At 33.9% G+C, this 25322-nt stretch overlaps 1 protein-coding gene across 3 annotated transcripts in view; it reads left to right on the forward strand.

Moving 5' to 3' along the window:
- UNC13C (unc-13 homolog C) overlaps positions 1–25322 on the forward strand; it is a 505001-nt gene that overhangs the window by 218220 nt on the left and 261459 nt on the right. For all 3 annotated transcript variants that reach the window (XM_074327724.2, XM_074327725.2, XM_074327726.2), the window contains exons 8-9: positions 4047–4274; positions 5256–5397. In XM_074327724.2, the coding sequence (XP_074183825.2) occupies positions 4047–4274; positions 5256–5397 (370 nt within the window). The remainder of the gene's footprint in view (positions 1–4046; positions 4275–5255; positions 5398–25322) is intronic.

The raw sequence follows: 25322 nt of genomic DNA on the forward strand, positions 1-25322 counted from the left end.
TTGGTTTTCAGATGAAGAAACTAAGGCTTGCAAAGATAAAGTCACTAGCCGAATTTCAAATGGTTAGTAAGTGGCAAATCAGGATTCACACACAAGATTGTTTCCTTCTATATCCAAAGCATCATGAGCTACTATGCTCTTCTGTCTCATTTAAAAGTGATTTTCTTGATATATTGCTTCCATTTATATTTGGACTTATGCCCTTGTCTTATGCTGACTATTAAGTGTATGAAGTACATGGGCCAACCAAATCCTGCTTTCTAATGATGGGCAAATAACCTTTGTTTTCAGAAAATTTGAAATCTGAAGCCAGGGGCCAGGTGTATTTTGTATCTTTATAAGATGCATTCCACAGCATGTTTATCATTTTACATTGAATTTACTCTTCTTTCAGGATTATGGCCTTATGGTCAGAGTGTACAAGAAGCTTCTAACACATTAAATGAAATCCAGAGCCAAGTTAAATGCTCAAATCATTTTATTTTAGGTTCCCTTAAGAAATATCTTGTCTTCTCTACATATTGAGTGTATCCCATTTTCCAAGCAGTGTGCTAGATTCTTGGAAAACAGTTAATTAAGGTTGGCTTTATTGGCTAGCATGTAGGATATATGTATATTCAGGTAGTTATGTCCATAGTTGATAAGTGATCAAGAATTTTGCAAGGCAGCTGCTTGAAGTTGACATTAGCATTTTTACACCACAGAAATCTCCTAATGCTCCAAATGAGGTTTGCTTTGTTGTTGTTTACTTCTTTTTTTAATTTGTGAGGAAAAGGAGAAAATTGAACCATTGATTTAGAAAGCCTCTGTTTCTGTTAAGAAAGAGTTAAGATCACACACTGAGAATGGAGGGTAATGTGAATCAGGTAGTGACTTGAAGAGAGTAGAAATGTTTTGGAACTGCTGTTGAGAGAAATGAGAAGAGACTGAGACCAAGGGAGAATATTGCAGTTATTTTGTGTATGTAGACAATTGTTTGAAAGAAATACTGAAATTGTCAATTGCCATATGTAGGTAGTGAAATTATGAATTTCACATGGCATTTATATGTTTTGGGTAATAAATGAAAATTAAAGAAAAAGTAAGGATTCTAACTGGCTGCCTCATTAAATTATAGAGAAGAGAAACATATGTGATAAGTTTGCCCCTGTTTAAAGTTGAATTCTCTTGCAGTTTTGTTGTTCATAATTGTATTGACTGATCAGTCAATTAAATGTTTTTAAAAATAACAATGATGCATTTCATTTGTATAATGTATTATACTTTATAAGATGCTTTCACTGTACATTATCTCTTTTGATTTCATTTATTTTTGATCTGTGGTTGACATATTTCTGTATTTAAATGAAGCTACTAGAACTTCTAGTGGACATTTTGAGGGAAGACTCATATAAATGCAAATTTATCTCTGATGACTTTGAGATAAACAGAATAGGCCTGAAGAAAAATAATAAACCCAAAGCGCTAGAAATTCAAGTTACAACTAGTTAAGAAACAGTTTTATTTTTAAAGAGTAGGGTGAGATATGTGGGTTTGATACCCAATAGGGCAATGGTAAGTACTTGTAGATTGGTGACAAAAATTAATTATGAATTTGCCTCTGTATCTCTGAACTAAACAGATCTAAGTTGAATCATTTTCTTCAGATCAAAAATGTAAAAGAACTGTTAAAAAATTACATTTTTAAAGATAGAAATAACAGATAAAAGGCTTAAACTCAAGTCTCTGTTAGCCTACTCTCCAAGATAGATGATTTTAATTTATGGGTCTGTTGTCTGTACAAGTAGAAATCTTCTATTCCAACATCAAGAGCATTGGTGAAGGATTTCAAAATGATTTCCTAATTAATTCTTTAAAAGAATTCAAGAGGCAGACATTAAGTTCAGAGATTTGATTCCTTTGGATGAAAAACCTCTTGACAGTCCAGCCTTAAATTTGGTTATGAGCACTTATTATGTGGGTGGTTGACAGATGGCTCTTCCTAAATTTAGAAAAAATAATCCAAAATATCAATATAACAATGGTACACTGTTATATTACTCATAGGGACTTTGTATTAAATAACTCTTGGGGACTTTAACACTCTTTCCTAGAGCCTTCGGTAGCACTAATGATGATCACAACAGTAGTTGTTTAGAAATTTTGGAGGGAGTCAGAATTTTAGGACACTTCTAACTCTTTGAACATTCTTAAGATGGCCTTTCCAAACCAAATATTTGGGGTTTTGAATCTTGCAGGTAACTTTTCAAGCCATCACTGTCTTTTCTATTTAATGAATATTCCAATACTTGTAGTAAAATCTGCCTGTTGAATAGTTGCAACTGGTATTTAGTCTAGCCTAATCTAATGTTGCCTTGCAAGAATTATGTACTATGGAGTTAAGTCATTATTGATAAATTACAAGCACGCTTAATTGCTTAAAGGTACAAAATGTACAAATGCGTAGCTGTTCTAGAGCATAATTTAACAGGTGACCAGGGCATTTAGAATGGCAAATTGATTTGTCCTCAAAAGTTTTTCTTTAAAAAGATAAAGGCAGAATCTGTTCTTTCTACCATTAGAAGATTAATCTCTTTTAACTTCTAATTACACCTTATTATGAATGTATTTTTTCCACTTTAAGGAACAAATGTTATACTTTCAAATAAATAAAGATTTTCACTTAAGCACTGCTGTCAAATTGTATATAGATTTATAAAAGGAAAGTTAATAGTTGATCTTTTTTCCTTTGGTCTTAGCTTCTATACTTAAATTAGCTTAAAATTCACAGAATTAGATTAAAAAATCATTACTGAGGCTATCCTTTGTGATAGGAATTATACAGATAAACTATCTCATTTAATCTCTCGACATTTTATGTGATATTAGTATGTCTATTTTCAGAAATATATTTCGAAAAAATTAATCCAAGTTAGGCAAACTTACAGTCATGTGGATGAATATTGGAATAATTACTAGCTATTACACAAGTTGTTTGGTTTTTGTTTTGTTTTTTTCCACTATTTTGGAAAATAGTGGAAAACTATTTTTGCTTCTGTTTCAAAAACATGTTTGCTTTCAACAGTGGCACTTCCTGCAGACACCGGTACATGGGCTTTTGTTTTCTCACTTCAAACTCAGTAAGGAACCATGAAAATTAAAATCATGGTTCACTATTTACATGTATGATATTGAGCAATCCAAAGGCCAGAGAGAGTATCGAGCGTATCTGCCCAGTAGTGGTGGAAGGTGAGGGGTGCGAGAATGGACTTTTGGAAATCCTTCACTGCCAGAAGGATTTGGGTTATAAACAAAAATGCCCAGAAAGTCGAGGCCAGTCATAGAAAAAAACAATGTCCTAGAAATCCAAAGAAGTTTGAGTGGAAAGTGAGAATTCAATCTATTCAAAACTGTGGCCGTATTATAAAATGAAAGTTCAAGGCTGTGGCCTGTCAGATACTCTAGAGATAATCTAGCCCAGTGGCTTTCAAATCTTTTTAAACAACAAAATCACTTTTATTCCAAGTAAAATCTTACTCTATAATACTGGTGGTATACATTTTATAAGAAAATTTTAATCATTTAATTATGATAAAGGCCACCGATAAAAATAATTAGACACTTTGGATGAACACAAGTATTTAAAATATTGATTTTTGAATGACATTCACCATGCATATCCAATCTATTTCTCAATTTTGATTTGGTTATCCATTGAGTAAATATGTGTGCTATATAACACATTTGACTGTGTGTGTTCTTCTTGTTATGTTTGAAGTTTGTTTTTGAAGATTCAAACCAAATATTTGCACAACCTCTGATTTAGTCCAGTGATACAAGTGAGAAAACTGGGTATTGTTGAGGTTCATTTACTTGCCAACAACACAGGGTTAGTTCTGAATCTCAGCATCAGGACTTGTTCTCCTGATACTTTCCAAAAAGCTACTCTGACTCCTCAGAATGAAAGCATTCATTTATTCTCATATTCCTCCTCCTTTTTCTCCCTCTCAAGTCATCAAAAAGTAACTGCCCATACATTTACACCACCACTGATTTTTCTATTATAGGAGCAGCAGAAAAGAGTTCTAAGCATGGTGCCGAAGACAAGACTCAGACCATTATTACAGCTATGAAAGAAAGAATGAAAATCAGGGAGAAAAACAGGCCAGAGGTGTTTGAAGTAATTCAAGAAATGTTTCAGATTTCTAAGGAAGATTTTGTGCAGTACACAAAGGCGGCCAAACAGAGTGTACTGGATGGGACATCTAAGTGGTCAGCAAAAATAACCATTACAGGTAAAAATAAATCTTTAACATTTTTATCCCTCATTGAGATTTTTCTGTGTCTTAGAACTCACTGCTAACAATATGATAGGTCAAACAAGTAGAATTTTCAATCTTGTCGATATTTACAAGTAGTCTAGTTTGTACTTCAAATTTCTAAAACATGTACTACATAAGTGAAATAATTTCTTGTTCTGTCTGTGTCTTGTTCTAGTCAAAAGCTGTGTCTTGTTCTAAATCAAAAGCTCTTCCAGAGGAAGAAGGTTCTGTTTTACAATATACTGATCGGTATCCTGCAGTTTACAAGGCTAGCTTTGTTGCTGCCTGCCGCTGAATAATCTCTTCAGTTAGTTTTTTTCTTTCTTTTTTTTTTTTAATAAGAAAATATTGTTTTACTTACTCCTGGATCAATATCCTTCATCTAATTGATCCTTGAGTCAAGACAATTTGAGTTAAGTGATGTCTAGTAATTTGAACTTCTGAATTGCTTGTAATATTAACAGTAAGAGCATATATATCATGTGAAGATTTACCAAGCCTCTTAACTTATGTTGTATTCACAAGGTAAAATAAAGATGCTTCTTTTACTGGGTTGAGTTGATTAGTACTGACAGCAAACTCACAAATAAATAAATTTTAAATCACAGGTCTTCAAATTACATTGGGTAACCTTTTGCATATTGCATGTGCAGCCTTATTTCTCTATACATGTACAGCAATGTATAGATGAGTATATAGCATATATATATATGTTTATGTACATAGCTACTATTCATTACAGGCAAAAGCATATTAGTCAAAAGGAAGGTTTTAATTTTCAGTGTATTCATTATTTTGTTAAACATTTTCTGAAGTCCTATTGTACATGAGAATGAAAGCAATGGAGATACATCTGCAAACACAGGGACAAAGTGATAGAAAAGATTTCCTTCATTATTATTTTTTGTTTCTGAGGAGATCTTCATATTAAAATGTTTATTTTGGTTATTTCAGTGGTTTCTGCACAAGGCTTGCAGGCAAAAGACAAAACAGGGTCGAGTGACCCATATGTTACAGTTCAAGTTGGAAAGAACAAAAGAAGGACTAAAACCATTTTTGGAAACTTGAATCCAGTATGGGATGAGAAGTTTTACTTGTAAGTATATAATGTGAAACTATTACAAATATTAAAATATTTGAGTATAATTTTAAAATAGGCATGCAAAATATACAAGCAATGATTACCTCATTTTAATAGTATGTATACAAATTACAAAAAGAATCAAACTAATGTTATGAACTCAATACTCATAATATTTATTTATTCTTCTCCTTGGAAGCAAGTGAGTAAAAAGAATATTTCAAACAACAACAACAACAACGAAAGGTGACATGGTTTGGGTGACTTTGCAGAAAAAAAATAAAAGATTGCAACCTGATCTACATCTTGGGTTAGCCCAATATAGCTAAGAATTAACAGACTTGATTTAGCACTATCTTGACATCTGAGGATTTAGAACTAAAGGCAATAAAAAGACTGGGTATCACCTGGCCCATCACATCTATACCATCCTATCTATACTGGTGAAATGGTTCATCATAGATTTTACAATTTCTCATTTTCTGTAAGGTCATTTATTTTTAAACTTCTTATACCTTGCACCCAACAGCAAGAAATCATTTTGCTGTCAAGGGTTCTTTTCTTTCCAAGACTCCTTCCTGCAGAGACATAAACCGACTTCCAATTATCACTTGGTAGAAACGAAAATCCCTAAGCATGAATTTAAAGGCAGTCCTTTTTTATTTTTCTCTCTTTGTTAATGGTTTAAACATGGATCTCATTAACATGCTAAGTAAGCAAGCCCAAAACATACAGCTTGTTTGCAAATGTGAGCAATAGTGTGTAAAAAATATAGAGCTTCTTGTATATTTGGGCTGATGGAGGAGGGAGTATTAAGCAATAGATTTGGAAAATCATTGGGACCAAGTAACAGAGGACAACCATAGTATGAGTTAAGGAATTTGGGTGGTTTCTTCCTTCAGACCAGTGGAAGAAACTATTTTAATATTTCTTTGTTAACAGGAGACAAGAAGTTAATCGATAGTCATGAATTCAGATTCCTAAGGCAGTCAAGTGAAAGACTGAAACAGGATGAGGGCAACAAAGGGGAGGGATAGGGACCTTGGCAAACCTGACAGCAAGTGACTCTTAAAAAAGAGACAGCTTCTCTTGCCATGTGATCGTGCAGAGACAATGCCCTTAGACTTTCCAGTTCCTCAGAAGTTGGAAATTTGAAAGTTTAAAAATAGCTTTATTAAGGTATAACTAACTGCCAAAACATAAAATCTGCATATTTAAAGTGTATAATTTTTTAAGTTTTTAGGTATGCATACCTCCATGAAACTATCACAACAGACAAGATACTGAACATACCCATTACCCAAAAAGGTTCTGAATGCCCCATTGAAGCCATCTCTTGTAACTCCCCCCAAACCAAGGCAATCACTAATCTGCTTTATGATTATAGATAGTATTTTTACTTTACATTTTCTAGAATTTTATACAAATAAATCATATAGAATGCACTCTTCTTTTGTGTGTTTCCACTCACTCAGCAGTTATTTTGAGATCTAGCCATGTTGTACAGTTTAACAATAGTTCATTTATTTTTTTTTGCTAGGTAGCACTTCATTGTAATAAAATATCACAGTTTGTTCATGAATTCAACTCTTGATATTTAGTTTGTTTCTAGTTTTTAGCTATTTAAAATAAAGCTGTTAGGAACACTTATGTATACATATCTGTATGGTCATATGTTTACATTTCTCAAATAAATACCTAAGAGTAGAATAGCTGGAACATGTATTAGGAATATGTTTAATTTTTAAGACACTCTTTCCAAATGGTTATACCATTTTCCATTTCCACCACCAATATATGGGATTTCTAGGTCACATATATCCTTCCAATACTTGATAAGACCGGTCTTAAATTTTAGCCATTCTAATACATATGTAATGGTACCTTATAGTGACATTATTTTGCATTTCTCTAATGACTCTAAGCATCTTTTCATGTGCTTATGTGCTGTACTTTATCTTTTTTAATTTAAGTATTCAAGTATTTTACCATTTTTGTTATTTTTGTATTTGTATAAGTTTTATAGTTTTATGTTTTATATTAAAATTATAGACCTACATTCATTATATTTTGCATATGGATGGATATCCAATGGTTCTTGCACCCTTATTTGAAAATACTATCCTTTCTCTACTAAATTGCTGTTTCACATTGAATACAATTCAGCTCTACATATATGTGTGAATCTATTTTTGAATGATCTATTTTGTTCTATTGAGCTATTTATCACCTGTATGCCAGTAGCACATGGTCTTGATTACTATAGCTTTACTCTACAAAATCAAAATCAGGTAGTGTTAGAGTTCCAAATTTTTCTCTTTTTCAAAGTTATTTTAGCAAATTTAGAAACTTTGAATTATTTCCATATAGATTTTAGAATCAGTTTATCATTTTTCACACACACAAAAAGAAAAGTCTAATATCATTTTGATTGCCTTGTTGTCCTGGCTAAGACTTCCAGTATAATGCCACATCGAAGTGATAAGAGCAGACACGCTGGCCTTGTTCCCAATCTTAGATGGAAAACATTCTTGATTGACTATGATATTAGCTGTAGGTTTATTGCAGATGCCATTTATCCAGTTAAGACAGCCATCTGCTATTCCCAGTATGCCGACAGTTTTGATCAGAAATAGATGTTGTATTTTGCTTAATGCCTTTACTGCACCTAGTGAAATGATCATATGATGCTGAACGCCATTTTTAAAAATGTACTTTGAAGATGTTTCCCCATTGTCTTTTGTGTTTGCATTTTCTTCAATGAAGAATCTGTTGTTGTCCTCATTTTTGTTCCTCTGTTCACGTCTTTCTTTCCCCTCCACTTGTTTTTCAGCATTTTGTGTTACTCATTTGCACAATTTAATCATAATGTGACATGGTATCGTTTTCTTTGTGTTACTGGTACTTTGGTTTTGAGTTACTTGAGACTGTAGATCAGTGGTTTTCTTCAAATTTGGAAAAGTTTAGGCCATTATGTCTTTAAATGTTCTTTCTGCCTCTGCCTTTTGGAGACTCCATGTGTACAAGGAATAGGCCTCTTGAAGTTGTCCCACAGCCCACGGACGGTTTGGCTTTTGTTTTCTCCCTATGTCACTCCCCCCGCCCTTCACTCCCTATCTCCTTCTTTCTCTATGTTTTACTTTTGATTATTTTTATTACTATGTGTTTAAATTCACTTACCTTTACTTTTGTAATGTGGAATCTACTATTAATCCAAGCAATTCTATTTTTCATCTCCATTATTTTAGTTTCTATCTCAGGAAGTTGAAATTGGATCTATGCATCTTCCATGTCTCCACTTAACTTTTATTTGTATTAAGATTTTGTTTTTTAAAGAAGTTTTAAGTTCACAGAAAAGTGAAGGGAAGGCGTAGTGACTTCCAAAGACCTCCTACCCCCACACATGCATAGGCTCCCCTGTTATCAACATGCCCCCACCAGAGTGGTGCAGGTGTTACCATTGATGCACCTACATTGACACATCATCATCACCCAAAGTCCATAATTTACACTATGGTTCACTCTTGGTGTTGTACATTCTCTGGGTTTGGACAAAGGTATAATGCTATATTGTCATCATTGTGGTATCATACAGAGTGTTTTTAGTGCCTTAAAAATCCTCTGTGTTCTCTCTGTTCATCCTTTCTCCCTCCCCAAACCCTTGACAACCATGGATTGTTTTATTGTCTCCATAATTTTGTCTTTTCTAGAATGTCATACAGTTGACCCTTGAACAATCTCGGTTTAGGAGCACTGAACCAACACAATAAAAAATCCGAGTATAACTTTCGACTCCAACGTTGGCCCTTCACATCAGCTTATTAAACCAACAGTTGGGAATCAGTGTTTGGGAAACTGTGGTTGGAAATGTGAAAATACTGTTTTTGATCCAGGATTGGATGAACCTGCAGATATGAAACCCACTAATAAGAGGGACCCACTGTGTTTATTGGGAAAAGATGCGTATAAGTGGACCCACATATTTCAAACCCATGTTGTTCAAGGTTCAACTATAGTCGGATGCATATAGTATATAGCCTGTTCAGACTGGCTTTTTTCACTTAATAATATGCATTTAAGGTTCCTCCATGTCTTTTCATGGCTTGATAACTCATTTGTTTTTAGCACTGAATAATATCCCATTGGCTGGATATACCAGTTTATTTATCCACCCACCTACTGAAGAACAACTTGATTGCTTCCAAGTTTTGGCAATTATGAATAAAGCTGCTATAAACATTCATATGCAGGTTTTTGTGTGGACATAAGTTTTCAACTTCATTGGGTAAATGCCAAGAAGCATAATTGCTGAATCATATGGCAAGAGTATTTTTAATTTTGTAGAAACTTCAAATTGCCATCCAAAGTGACTATACCATTTTGCATTCTCACCGGAAATGAGAGTTCCTGTCACTTCATATCCTCTCTAGCATTAGATATTGTCATTGTTCTGGATTTAGGCCATTTGAGAGCCATGTAGTGGTGGCTCATTGTTGTTTTAATTTGTATTTCCTGATGACATATCCTGTGGAACATCTTTTCACATGCTTATTTGCCATCTGTGCATCTTCTTTGGTGAGGTGTCTGTTAAGGTTTTTGACCCATTTTTAATCAGGTTATTTTCTTATTGTTGGGTTTTAAGAGTTCTTTGAACATTTTAGGTAACAGTCCTTTATCACATGTGCCTTTTGAAAATATTTTCTCCCTATATTTGACTAGTCTTCTCATTCCCTTGACATTGTCTTTCTCTACTTAACTTTTTAAACATGTGCAAAACTTATAACTGTTTTTATAGTCCTTGACTGCCAATTTGAACATATGTGTCCATTCTTGGTCAGTTTTGATTGATACATTTTACATTATGTGTTATATTTTTCTGCTTCTTCACATGTCTGATAATTTTATATTGGATGACAGACATTATAAATATTACCTTGATGGTTGCTAGATACTTTTTGTCATCCTGTAAGTATTCTTGAGCTTTGTTCTGGGACACGGTGAAGTTACATGAAAATAGCTTAGTTTTTTGGGTCCTGCTTTTGAGTTTTGTTAAGTAGGAATGAAACAGTACTTAGCTTCAGCCATTTTATTCCTCAGTACTGAAGCAGAGACGCTTCTGTGTACTCTGTCTACTAACTCATGAACGATAAGAATATCTAGCCTGCCCAGTAGAAACAAGCACCATTTCTGGCCTTGGGGAGTGCTGACCACTGTTATATATAATCCCTTTCAGTGGCCCTTAACCCGGCCTTGGGTAGTTTTATCACACGCATTTACTTATCCTTACTCAGCTGATTGTTCAAAAGGAATCCTCCATAGATTGTTGGAGTTTTCCTTCTTTTCAGCTTTTTGATAGTATGCCCTGTGACCTGTAGCTGCCTTGGTCTTCTCAGATTTTCAGTTCTATCTGTTTAACTCAGAGGGTCCAATAGACTTCATCTGGGTTCCCTCCCTTGTACAGTGGCCTGGAAACTCCCTCAACGCAGTAAACTGAAGTAATCATGAGCCTCACTTTATTACTCTTTTGTCTCCTTGGGATCATTGCCATTTATTGGCAGATCTCCAGTATATTGAAAACCATTGTTTGATGTATTCTGTTCACTTTTTGGTTTTCATGTGGGAGGAATCTCTAGTTCCTATTACTCCCTCTTGACTAGAATAGAAACACTGGAAATGTGAAGTTAATTGATAAGAAAAACAACATAGCATGAGCGCCAACATGGGACATATCAAATAACATACATACAACTTCTGGAAATATTTGTTCCACACAGGTTGCCAGTTCCAACTGTGAAATAAAGCATTCATTCAAAGAAATGCAGTAGCACAGATACTTATTCTAATTTTTTGATTCTGCAAAAGGTCCCCCTTGAGAAATCAGCTAAATAAATGCATGTATGTGAGGCAAGACCCAGACGAGGTCCACCCAAAAGAACTAGATGTGATGGTATCCAGTGCTCATTTCAGGTCAGAATTAGTGTTTGTTTCTACCAGATGGCTAGAAAACCTCATGGTTCATGAGAGCAAGTACACAAAAGAGAACTCTGAACTGTATAGTTATCTATATTCCAACTGGCAATTTCCATATAATTTATTATACTCTATGCCTCTGTTTTCCTTTTGATAGGAGGCATCATCGACCTAGCAATAACAATGTATCGATTTTTTAAACAACATGATTTTCAAGGAACAAGAAATTCAAATTTGATTGCACCCTACTGTGCACGATATATATAATTTGCATATTTTTTCGCAATACTTTTAACTTTAGTAAAAAATATTTATTAACTTTAAGTGAAATTACACTCATAATTATTCTCTATATATTTCTTCTCGAATATCAAAATGAATGCCTACATAATTCTTTTTGTCACCAGTTTCCTGAACTCTGAGATTCCATTCTTATTATTGAGAATCTATATTGCTGGTTCCTGTAATCCTATTGAATCTACCCATGCATGTTTTCATTTTACCATGAAAATGGCATGAGAATTGCAAACTTATTTCCCTTTGTCAGGGTTTTCTTTTACAGGAAGAAGTGAGCTCGTAGTGAATTTATATGCAGATTTCGAAAAATGCATACATGTCACTAACGAACTCATCCATACTTCCCAGTACCGTGACAGCTCTGCCCTCTAAACTGAATGTAAAAACATGTCCCGACATTCTGAAAATATTATGTCTTATTAATAACATGGCTTTAGTTTGCAGTTTGGGCAATTTACTTAAATTCTGGGCTTTAGCTCTTCTAATATGAAAAATTGGGACAATATTACATATTTCCCAAGATTGTTATATTTGTTGACATAATGTTGTAGATCTCATGTCACTTGTTAAGCATTAAACATGGTTGTTGTATTATTAGCATTAATACTGTGATCCAATGCTTTGTGCTGAGATTCAGTACTTTAAAGCAAACCTGGCAGTAATACTCCATTTCAAAAAAAGCTCCAACCTGAGTAGTGAGGCTGAGAGAAGGCCAGTGAACACGATGATATAAAAAGAAAGTACTGCTGAAATAGAAATAGAGAACTCAGCTTGGGTGAACAATCTGAGAGATTTTTTTATCCAACTCATTTTACGAATGAGAAAATTGGAGCTCAGATAGGTCATAGTAGAGCCAAGTCTATAAAGCAGCTACCTGTTGTGAAGCCACAGGTAAGATACAAGTAGAAATAAAGAAGTATATTTTTTCCCACACCCAAATTCTCCCTTGGAAAAGTGCTTTTGAACTGATCAAGGCGGGCGATCACAAAGTTGATGAATAAGAGGAAAATACAAATGAAGTAATTTTTCTTTTTTTTTTTGCTTGAAAGCTTAATTGTGCCCCCATTAATGGCAGTTTGATGCCCTCAAGAGATAAATACTAAGTAATTGTAATTTTAATTTTACCTCTCTCACCATGGGTTAAAAAAAAGTTTGAAATTTTAATCTTCAAAAAGCTATGAATGTACGATTCTAAAACGGGGTACTTTGGACAGTGTTTGCAGAGAACAGGTATGACCAGCTAAGCCCTGACAGAAATATGGGTTAGGAGGCGTTGGAAACAACATGTAATTTTAAAAATATCACATGAGGATAAATTAAGATAATGTATATGAAAGTGCTTTTAAAATGATAAAATATTACATAAATCTAAGGTGCCTGTTATCTTGTTCTTTGATCCTACCTAGTAAGTTGTATATTTGATCAATTCATAACTATGACATTTTATTTTCCTGTGCTACGGTTAATGAAATGTTTTATGCTTATCATAAACCATTCATTACCTCAGGAAGAAGTGTTCTCCCAGTGGGTTCTAGAGAGAAAACAGCAGTGTAGTCTGCCCATTTTAGTGAGAAATTTTGAGTTACGAGACTTACATTTTATGTATCTATCGATACTATGTTTTCTACAGGACTCTATAGTTGATCCTTGGTGATTCATTTTTGTTAATTTCTGAAATAAAAACAAAAGTTTATGCTGCGGATGTAAGTCTTAACAGTGACATGTGTTGGTTATCTTTTTTAAATTGGTATTAAGCATTGAAGTAAAAGATTATTTTTTAAAAATAGAAAGTCTAGTCAACACAATGCCTGTGGTAGGAGTACAAACATGCCCCTTTTTATTTACAGTGGCATTTAACAGGCACTACAGCGGTACCTCAATATTCTACTTATGTAACTAACTGGACAACCAGCTCCACTTGCTTGGTGGGGTATGAGTTAAGTTCCACCCACATTTGCTGAGTGTCTATTATAGGCAAAGAACTATACTAGATCTATGGACAGTATTGATTTGAAGAGGGACTTCATGTTATACCAAAAAGCAATCTGGCCTACAAGTTTATAAACCTGAGTTCAAGAACTGTTCTGGACCTAACATGTTTCTTGACTCCAGGAAACCCCTTAACTTATTTGAATCTCAGTGTCACAGTGGGCAATGTGAAAAAAAAAAAAAAAAAAAAAAAAATATTTCCCACCTTGACTCAATAGAGGTATTGTTAAGAGACAGTGTACATGAAAGCACCTTTTAACACATAAGCACCAGAAACTCATACTGTTGTTTATAGAGTCATAATTGCCTTGGCCCTTTGAAGCATATGGCAGCCATGTTGGATTCACAGCTGCCCAGATGCACAGCACACAGAATGCCTCAGGTCCATGGCTCTCCACTCTGCCATGTGCTGCTCAGCCCAGGGCTGAGTATAAATTAAGCATAAACTAAGCTTTATAGAAGATAGCTTATTTAAATACTATAATTAAACTAAAATATCTTCATAGCAAAGCAGATTAATATTTTAAAATGACAGCCTGAATGTAATGAAGGATTTGATTTATTGCCTAGATCGTGAACACAGGCTTTTCCTGGGCTATGTGGGAAGGGAATGTTTCCTCCATTGTCTGAGCTAGCTTACAATGGTGGTATCAGCATCAGGAAGTCATTTGTCAAGAAGTTCCCACAATTGTCTAAAGGAAGAAGGAGTTTAGTCATACTTCATGGGACTGGAAATTTGTTAACTGATCACTGTCTACACTGTGAATATGGATGGCAATAGGGAGATATCATAACCAATACTTCCTTCACTTAGTGAATCAGACTGAGTCATTACTGATCCATATGGCAGTGCCAGTAGAATAGCATTTACTTCATCACTGCTTCACACCAAAACCAGAAGCTTTGTGATAGGAAAAGAAGCAACAAACCATAAAATGTCAGGTCAGGACAGATCCTTGGACATAGCATTGTGATAATGTAATGTAAGGAGCATGTAACTTTAGTTTTAAACTGAGGATCAAATAGAATTCAAACAAAATCCCCCAAATCTTTAGGGACAAGTTTGATTACAACAGCAAGCCCTTAGGGCAATGAGGACCATTCTGTAGGGATCCCACTTACTGGGAAAAAAAGAGAACCTACCACATTTAAACCCACCCATGGAAAAGGAATTAGGATGTAACAAATTTTATTATATGGACACAAAAGGCCCTTGCCGGAATCCAAGAAAAGCCAAGCGACAAGAACTCTGAAGGGCAGAAATTATTGGCCCTTTTATTCCTCCTTGGTTTTCTCTGTTTATTTATCTGTTTCTATTATTATCTGTTCCTGCCTCTCCGTTATGTTTTCCTTCTCTCTGTCTCGCTGTCTCTCTCCATCTGTCTCCATTTCTGATCTGTCACTCTGCTCCTCCTTTCCTGCCTTCCTCTTCTCTCCCTTCTTCCCTCTCTCCTCTGGTCTGATTTCTGATCACTACTCAATAGCTTTTGTATCATTAGCTTCCATGTGGTTCATAACAGCCTTGGTCCTGAGACCATATGTCTCCCAACTCAAGCATTTGCTGCTAGGAAGCATCTTTGCATTCTTACCCAGAGAATCTGATTCATCTTTATGAAACAAACCATACAAGTTATGTGTTATTTGTCAGGCAGTGATTGAAACATCTGGACCCCATCAATTGTGCTTTGTGTGAGGAGGGGAGAATAGGGAAGTCCTGGTGGTCTGCTAGTGAATCATTTGGGTTGTGGATTGAAGCAATTTCCCCTGAGTGAAATATATCTACTAAGGGTGCTGTAACCATCTTGATTTGTCAAGCATTTTCAAGACCGAAACACTGCAATGCTAATCAATCTCTATTGGGTTCATTCTCCTAGCTTTTGGATGTACCCTGTGTGTGGATGAACCATTTTGAAGGCAGAAAAAGGAGATCAACACACTAGTACTATTCCTAGCCAAACTGAAAGTTTGTAGATTTCTATTGACCCAGAACCATAAAATGTAAAATCCAACTTCCTAGGTAATTTTTTTCCCCAGTACCAGCTCCACCAGTCTTTAGAGAAATGATTCATTCAACAAATATTTATGTATGAGGCAACCTCCTTGGTAAATATGAAAGACAACTGATTCCCTTTATAGATCTTTCATTCTAATTGGAGTAGAGCTGATGCTGAGGTTTAATATCAATAGCTAGGCAATTAGGGGAGAATGCACAGTTATGTTTGGTGCTGCCACCTTGTCTGGGTTTGACAATAGAATAGTTGCTTATCTCTAAATAGAGGTTGTTTAAAGCAGTGATAATATTAAAAAGCTGAGCAAAAGAAGTTCTACATAGGTAAGTAAGCACCTTATTGAAGAAATATTAATATTAAGAAGATAAATCTAAAACCCAAATTATCGCAAGTATCATCATAATTATAGACACTGATGTTTGTGTAGCTATTTGCTGTATCTTAACCCCTGTCACTTGTATTGCACTTCACAACTACCCTGTAAAGCATTGACGTCATCATTGTTGTTGTCATTTTACAAATGAGAAAGTTAAGGCTCAGGGAGGTCAACAGATTGTTGCTAAAGAATTCATACAACAAGTGAAGTAGAAGAACCAGGACTCATCCTGGTTTTTGTTTGTTTGTTGTTTGTTTGTTTGTTTTTTACTCTGGATGGACATTTAGTGTGTCTTTTTTGCCTCTTTCTGACATCATAGGTTTATTAAAGTTTATGAAACTTTATTGACAGATAAAGTATGTGTGTGTGTGTGTGTGTGTGTGTGTGTGTGTGTATTGGTTCGATCAGAAAAGGAGAGACTAACTTTTAACACTGCTAATGTAAGGTTCATATTTAAAATGTTTTAAAGCATGCTTAATTAAATATTTAATTTTAAGCCAATGCTTATTTATACCTTTTTTCGAAGGAGGAATTGAAAGAGCTAATCCAGTTGTGTTTTTCAATCCTTGTGTATATTAAGTCACAAGGATTGAAATGAAAATAAAAGATCAAACCCAAAATATTTTGTAATACAGGAGTAAAGTTGTGGAGAAAATGGTTAATTGGGGGAGAATAAGTTGCCAATACATTTATGCACTGGTTTTCCAGGAGATCTCAGAGGTTGGGGACTACTCTGGAGCGAGGCATCTTTTAAGTACAGGTAGTAAGCAATGGACAATCAGAAAGAGTCCCGTTAGAACACTTTCTATTTATGGAAAGGGGATCAGTACAACACACAACTTTAGAGTAGCTCTTATGTGAAAGCAGTCTACCTACCTGGCTAACTTTCTTACCATCTAAGACCATCTGGCCCTCACCTTGTACCTCTGACTTTTTTCCTAGTTTTTACTGTGCCTGTCTTTTATGCTGACAACCTGCTCTCTTTTCACCCCTTATTTAAAATTATATCCTCTTTTTTAAAATCTACTGTCTCTGATGAGTATGAATCTTATCTTTCTAGAACCCTAAGAAACTCCTTAAAAGCCAAAAGTTTTGATTGACCCCCACTTTAGGGACAAATTCCAAGATAATATTCTCACATGAACTTAAAATCCTTAAATTTCCTTGACTAGACAGAATTAATCCACTGTCTGTTGAGAAAGGGATGGGAAGTTCCCTGAAGAGTGGCTGAGTTTCTTAAGAAACATTTCCTGATAGTGTCCAAGTGATCCCCTCTAAGATCAGTGCCATTCTTTTTTTATTTCTTTAAGACCTTTTTTATTAAATTTGTTGGGATGACTTGGTTAGTCAAATTACATAGGTTTCAGGTGTACAATTCTATAACACATCATCTATATATTGCCTTGAGTGTTCAGCACCCAAAGTCAATTCTCCTTCCATCACCATACTTGTATATTGGACCCCCTTGAGTGCCATTTCATAATTGAATCAAATTTAGTAAATCTTGAAGCTCCCCAGGGCTTCCTCAACTTTACTGTTAAATTATTCAATAATTTTATTTGCCCTCCCACACTACCACAACCACGAATTTCTTCGTATCTTGATTAATAATCAGACTAGGTTTTGTGAATGTACTAGGTTTGTTTGTTTTGTTTGTTTTATCTAATAGAATCTCTTTTTTAATAATAGGAATTAAAACTTTTATCATTTCTTTAATGAAAAATACATATTTAATGTAGAAAGGTGAAAAATACAGTTGATTATAATGGAAAAACAATACACAGATACATTTCGATCTCATCTTAGTCTATATCCTTCTGTGTTTAAAAAAATAAGTGTGTATATATGTAAATGTATGTGTACATTTTTATAAACAATATCATATTGTAGATTTTGTTTTGTAATGCACATGCAATAAGACAGACAGAAAAAGTCAAGAACCATATGACTTCATTCATATATGGGATATAGAACTGAAATCAACAAAGGAACAAGACAAAGAAACAGAAACTCATAGACACAGACAATTTAGTGGTTACCAAAGGGTAAGAGGGAGAGGTAGTAGAACAGGGTAAAGAGGGTCAAATATATGTGATGGAAGGAGAACTGACTCTGGGTGGTAAACACACAGTGCAATATACAGATGATGTATTACAGAATTGTACACTTGAAACCTGTATAATTTTACTAACAATTGTCATCCCAATAAACTTAATGAAAAGATCATTTTGATTTAGATGACATATGTCTATGCCATAAAAGGTATAGAGACTATTTAATAGAATGTCTTGAACTTGCCAAGTACAAACTAGATTTTCAGTTAGGACAGAAACAAGACTTCATTATATAGCACTCTTTATTACTAGATTGAGCCATATAAAATTACTGATATTCGACGCTATTGACTTACAGAAATGGCAATTTTATGTGGTTTAACTTAAAGTAATATCAGCTATTAAAATAAATTCCACCTGATTATTCAATCTTAACTTTTTATCTTGTGGGGGATAGTGGAGGTTTTTCTGTACTTTTTAAATTTAAGCTATGTTTAATGTTAAATGATCAAATTACATTATTTTCATTTCACAAATTTTTGGAAGTTTGAAAATATTCAAATAGATGTTTGGCTAATCTTTTCATCTAAATGTTTGGCTAAGTGTTTAGAATTGTATAGATTCAACTTTAGTTTTCAAGACACTTAAGTTTGCAATTTGATGATAAAGGATGGCTCTTGCAGATAGGCACCAATGCCAAAATACCACAGGTGGTGGCAAGTGGTTTGTTTTATTTGTGCAGTATTTGGTTTTTTTTTCTTTTTGGGTTTCTTCTCTTTGGATTTTCCATAACATTTAGCAAAGAAGTCCATAGAGGGCTGAAGAATAGCCAATTATATTATTATGAACTCTTAAGTACAGTTGCTGCATTCCAGATAATTGGTGGAAGCTTGATTTAAGCGGAAAGGTTAATTGGAATGTAGGATTCCCTAACATTTTTTTTCCTATTCTTTAGAAATTCCTTGGTGATTAATGCAGAAGTTTCCCACAAGCCTAGTCACAGCTGTGTTGCTGATATTTGGAATGAAAGGGATGTTAGATAATAGTATTTACCTTTGTGATTGCTGCTTGTGAGTCAAGTGTAGTGTTCACGTAAAGTGTGGTCAGGCAACTGTTGCAAGTGCAACTTGCTGCTGACATTTTCATTGTTGCTTTAAAGATTCTTGGGAGAATAGCAGCTTGTTATTCTTGGGAGAATAGCATGTCTTCTTTTCTACCAAAGGGTGAGGGGGAGAATCTATGGGAAAGCAAGTTAGGTGGCTATAGAAATGAATGCTGACAATTCTGTTATCTTGCCAAAGATAAATTCCAGCTATTTAGTTTAACGCTTTTTCTCTGGCAAGAAATAGGCATAAGCTCTTTATAAGTCTCTTTCATATGTGAGAAGAGTGGGGAATGAGGACACTTTCATGCATTTTTTTTTTCTTATTTTCAGATGGACTGGTATGGGAAAGATAAAAGTATTGCACAAATACTGTGTTGTATATATGTATACATATATGTATAAAATATCATTTAATGTATGATAGATATGTTCCCTAAAAGTCAATATAATATGAAAAGGTAGGTTAATGATTAGCAAAGATTAAAAAGTGATACTACCCAGTATTAATGCAAGTATAGAAAAACAAGTACAGGGTAAACACATATACACTTTCTGCAGGATATTTTAGTTGTGTGTGTATATATATGCATGTATGTATGTATACAAATGTATATGTAATCAATTCATATTCCTTCAACCTAGAAAACCCACTTTTAGTAATTTGTAAAACGAATATTTTCACAAGTTCATGAAAATATACATACAACGTGTTCTGTGTAGCACTGAAACAGTCAATTGGAAACCACCTAAATGTCCATCTACTTCCTACTGGATAGGAGATGAATTAAATAAATTAGAACACAACCATATAATGGAATACTATATAACTATTGAAAAGAGTAATGTACATGTGTATGTGTCAGGATGTACATGATATATTAAGTTTAAAAAGTCAAGATGCCACGTGATGTAATGTACAATGCCAAATTTATAACAATTTAAAGTGGATCCTTACAAAGAGAAAATGCATCAAATTTTTAAAGGTAAATACTAATACTAAACAATATCTTTCCATTAAAATGTTGACAATAACATTCATTAAGGCAAGTAATGCACTGAACACAACTATGTAATAATATGAACTGTGCTCATTACAGATGGAAATTGGTAAAGGAATGCTCCATCTTTCTGAAAAACACTCAGTATTTTTATAGATCTTTAAAGCATCCATATACTAATACACAATGTCTATATGAGCATACAATAGTAATAAGATGGTTCATAATTATAAAGCACTATTATTTTTCCAAAGCATTTTTATACCCATAATTTTCTTTCTAAATCACTCAGTGTGTTTACCTAGTGCAGAAATGTTTATCATTCTTCATTTGTCAGTTTCCTTTCCTGAAATAAGGAAGATAGATGATACACTCTAGGAAAATGCTTTTGGCATTAAGGAGTTTATCTATCAAGATGCAAACGCTAAGACCTTTCAGGGAAGGACAGAGAAATACTGAAAGGAACGCGAGAAGGAACCAAAGAAATACTCCAAGCTAAGTGTATAGTTTTATGTATCCCTCTACAGAATTTTTTGACATCAGTTGGGCATATGTGTTGGTCGTTTGCCTGTTTTCTTTTCCATTTATTCCCTGACATTTCTTTGGTGTGCTCTGTATGTCAGAGAACTGAACTCTGGAGTTTACCTTCCTCAGATTTCCTTGCCCACTAGGATTAGCCGTGAGAAAGCACTTCAGTCAAACAAAAAAGGGGAGGAAGGGAGAAGCCAGAGTATTTCTTCCCTTTTCTCCTCTGCCTTGATCAGCACTTACAACAATGTCTGGGTCTGCTCCGTGACTTAAGCTCCTGTTGGGTGGGAACCCCTCTATGGCCCCAGTTCTCATCCATCTTTTCCCAATGTGTAATCTTGGCACCTTTGTACAGTGTTGGTGGGAATGCAATTTGGTGCAGCCACTATGGAAAACAGTACAGGGTTTCCTCAAACAATTGAAAACAGAACTACCACGTGATCCTTTAATCCTCCTTCCGGGTATTTATCCAAAGGACTTGATTTCAGAATCTTAAAAAGATACAGCACTCCAATGTGCATTGCAGCATTATTAACATCCAAGATGTGAAAACAACCTAAATGTCCATCGACAGGTGAATTAATAAAGAAAATTTGGTATATACATACAAAGGAATATTATTCAGCCTTACAAAGGAATGAAATTTTGCAATATGCAACAACATGGATGAATCTTGAGGACATTATGCTAAGTGAAATAAGCCGGTCACAGGAATATAAATTCTGCATGGTTCTACTTATATGAGGTATCTAAAATAATCGAATTCATAGAATCAAAGACTAGAATGGTAGATTCCAGGGACTGATAAAAGGGGGAAGTAAGGAATTACTAATCAACAGGTAAAAAGTTTCAATTAAGCAAGAGAAATAAATTCTGAGACACGCTGTACAATATTGTACCTATAATCAACAATACTGTACTGGACACTTAAAATTTTATAAAGCTACAGTAACCAAAACAGTACGGTACTGTCATAGAGACAGACATATAGACCAGGGGAACAGAATAGAGCCCCAAATAAACCCTTAATAGTTGAATAAGATTTTATTGTGTCAGTATACATCAGCTATTTAATCAATTTCCTGTGTTTTGATAATCAGACTAATAAAAATTTTCCCTATTTTATGTATCTGCATCAACTTGTTCTTTGCTGGTAAAGGCAAAATACATATATATGCTTGAATGATGTAATTATCTTCATTAGTTAGTTAGGAGTGATTAAAAACCTACTCAGTGCTCAGCACAGTTCTAAACGCTTTATATATTTAATCATCTTTAAAATAATTATTGACATTCTAATTTAATAGATTAGGCATGAGGGCTCAGTGTAGTTGCATAACTTGCCTGAAGTCATATTGTTCGTTTAAGTGGTTCAAATGGAATCTCAATCAGGCAGGTGTTGTTTTTTCCCCAAGCTTGTTCTATTTCTCCATCATGCCTAGTACACCTTGACTTTGAAAGTAAAGTGAAAAAAGTCATAACTTATACCATGAATCACAGACCTTGGAATATTAGAGGTAGAATAGGACAATCACAAAACAGCAATGTACACTGTTCCACGCACTTTACAGTTATGTTATCTTTTGCTTTAGAGATCATTGACATACAGCTTTTTATTCCATGGACAAGTAAGGTTCAGAAAAAAAATGCATTGCCACTTAAAAAAAGTCAGATTTAGAAAGATAACATCCATATTCAAATGTTAAATAAATATCAAACATATGTCCAAAGTGTTTCCAACTTCAAACAAATAGTCCAACTTCAGCTAAATAATTATGCCACTAATTAGAATATGCATATTTGTAATATTTAATGAACAACAAAAAAGAAGAGTATAATTATTCTGAACTGTGATAATTCTCCTGTAAACAAGCTGGTTGTACATCTAGGTCTTATTTTCGGGGAAAACAGGGTACAGTATTATCATCTATATTCACTGTACTGTGCATTGTATCTCCAGTACTTATTTATCGACTAGTTGCAAGTTTATACCTTTAAACATCTCTCCTATTCCCCCACACTGGTAACTACTATTTTACTCTTTGTTTTTATGAGTTTGGTTTTTAAGATAACACCTATAAGAGATATTGTACAGACCTTCCTATTTTCTGATTTCTTTTCCTAAATGGTCTCTTTCGCAGCAAAATGGACACTAAAGTATTTTTCTAAACAAATAAGTTTCTTACCTTTATTACTTTAATATAATTCATAATTATTAATATAAAGACTGTTTTAATATATAATAACTCTTGAAAAGCTGTTAAAATAAGTTTATTTTTCAATATTAGTATCTGGGGAGAAAACATTAGATATAAAAATAGAACATAAAAATCCAGGGTATCCTGATCGAATTGTAGGGCTAGAAGGTGGCAAAATGGATGTTTCTTACAAGGTCATACCGGCCTTTTGATTCTATCACTTATTACAGTAGAAGGACTTTTTTCAGCCATCCCTAAATGCCAGTGCATGAATCCCTCCTCACCTCCTTTCCTTTTTCAAAAGCACTGCTAATAATATAATTTACTTTTTGTTCTTATTTGTATTATCTTCTATGACATTGATTTGTAGAGTGAATATCCAATGCCCAAATCCTACAAAGAAACAAGCAAGAAAACTTAAACAAAAATAAAATGTTGGGTACTGTCTTTTTTTTTTTTTTTAATCTTAATTTCCATAATTAAATTGTCCTTGATAAATGCAGGTGGGAAAGTTGCTGTGCATTGTCACTGGGTTTTGAATTTAGAGTTTGTCCACTACTGTAATAGAATTCAAAGATAGGGTTGGGGATCTTGATTCAATAACAAATGAGAAACCAGTATAGCCTAGAAATAGGTTACATAATTTATAATAAATTACTAAGAGGAAATGTGAATATTGAGTGCCTCACAATATATCCATTTGGTGGGTCAGAGTTTAAGGAATTAAGCTGTAACTAGAGAATTTAATTAGTCTTTGAAAAGCTGCTGCTGCTTTGCCTCAGGCTCTTGCAGGTTCCTGGTTGATGATTTTCTTAATCAGTGCCCTGCTTTCCAGCCTGAGTTAAAATGGGATTATTTACCATACTAAATATTTTAAAATGCAATTTTGTTGATTGTAATAGAAAAAGTGTAAAAAAAATCAAAGTTTTTACTAATTCTATCACCTATATTTTGATATATACCCTTATAGCTTGTTTCAATCTATGAGTGTGTATGTGTGTGTATATGTATATGTATCCATAATAGATTTAATATCGCTCTTATTTGTCTGTAACAAAATCTGGTACAATATCATTGAGAATACTACAGAATCTCATTTGCTACACTTAAAAGGTAGTTAGAATTGTACATATTCTTAAACAATATAATTTTTTATGGCAACATCACTTACTGTTGGCTTTTTTCGTTGCCATGTGAAGTATATTTCAGTTGCTCCATTAGATCTAGTTTGACTCTTGGTGCAGTTTTCATTATTGAACAACTGTTTGCTTATGTACTACTTTCGTAATGGCATCCCGTCAGGGGATGCTTATTTGAGCAAGTTCTTCTTTTTTGCAATTGAAATCAGGCTTTCTTGACTTTATGAATCCACGGGCATCTCTAGTTAAAACAATCCATCTAAGAATGGGTTAAACTCTGATAATTTGGGTGAAGACAGGTTTGGGGGGTTTATTATTTAAATTTTTTAAAATGTTAAATCTTCTTTTTACAACCAGACTTGAGTTTTCAGTCTTAATATTCCATTTCACAATTAGTGTTCCTTTCAAATTCCTTCCACCTTGATTATTTTCCCTTTAAAGGGATGGTTTCTGTTTCTGTTTCTGGTTTTCTTTGTTTTGTTTTTTTGTTTGTGTTTTTGTTTTGTTTTTCACTTTTTCACTTTTATAATTAGAGTATAGTAACATACAACATATATTAGTTTCAGGTATTCAACATAATTAGTCAATTTGTATACATAGTGAAATAATCACCAATAGTGATTCTAGTTAACATTTAGCACCATACATAGTTACTATTTTTTCTTTGATGAGCACTTTTAAGGTCTCTCTTAGCAACTTTCAAATATGCAATACAGTATTATGAACTAGACTAACCATGATATACATTATGTCCCTATAACATTTATTTTATAACTGGAAGTTGATACCTTTTGACCCCCTTTACACATTTCTCTGAGTCCCCCAACCCCTACCTCTGGTAACCACCAATCTGTTTTCTGTATCTATGAGCTTGGTTTGTTGCTTTCTTTTGTTTTTGTTTCTAGATTCCACTTATAAGTGAGATCACATGGTATTTGTCTCTTCTGTCTGACTTATTTCACTTAGCATAATACCCTCAGGTTTATCCATGTTGTCACACATGGCAAGATTTTGTTCTTTTCTGATGGCTGAATAATATTCTAATATATATATATATATATATATATATATATATATATATATATATATATATATAATCACATATATCACATCTTTATCCATTCATCCATCAATAGACACTTAGGTTGTTCCCATGTCTTGGCTATTATAAATAATGCTGCAGTGAACACGGTAGTGCAGATATCTTTTCAAATTAGTGTTTTCATTTTTTCTAGGTAAATGCCCAAAAGTGGAATTTTTGAATCATATGGTAGTTC

The sequence above is a fragment of the Rhinolophus sinicus genome, chromosome 3 (genome assembly GCF_057876585.1).
Source record: "Rhinolophus sinicus isolate RSI-liver-muscle chromosome 3, RSI-T2T, whole genome shotgun sequence".
NCBI lineage: Eukaryota > Metazoa > Chordata > Mammalia > Chiroptera > Rhinolophidae > Rhinolophus > Rhinolophus sinicus.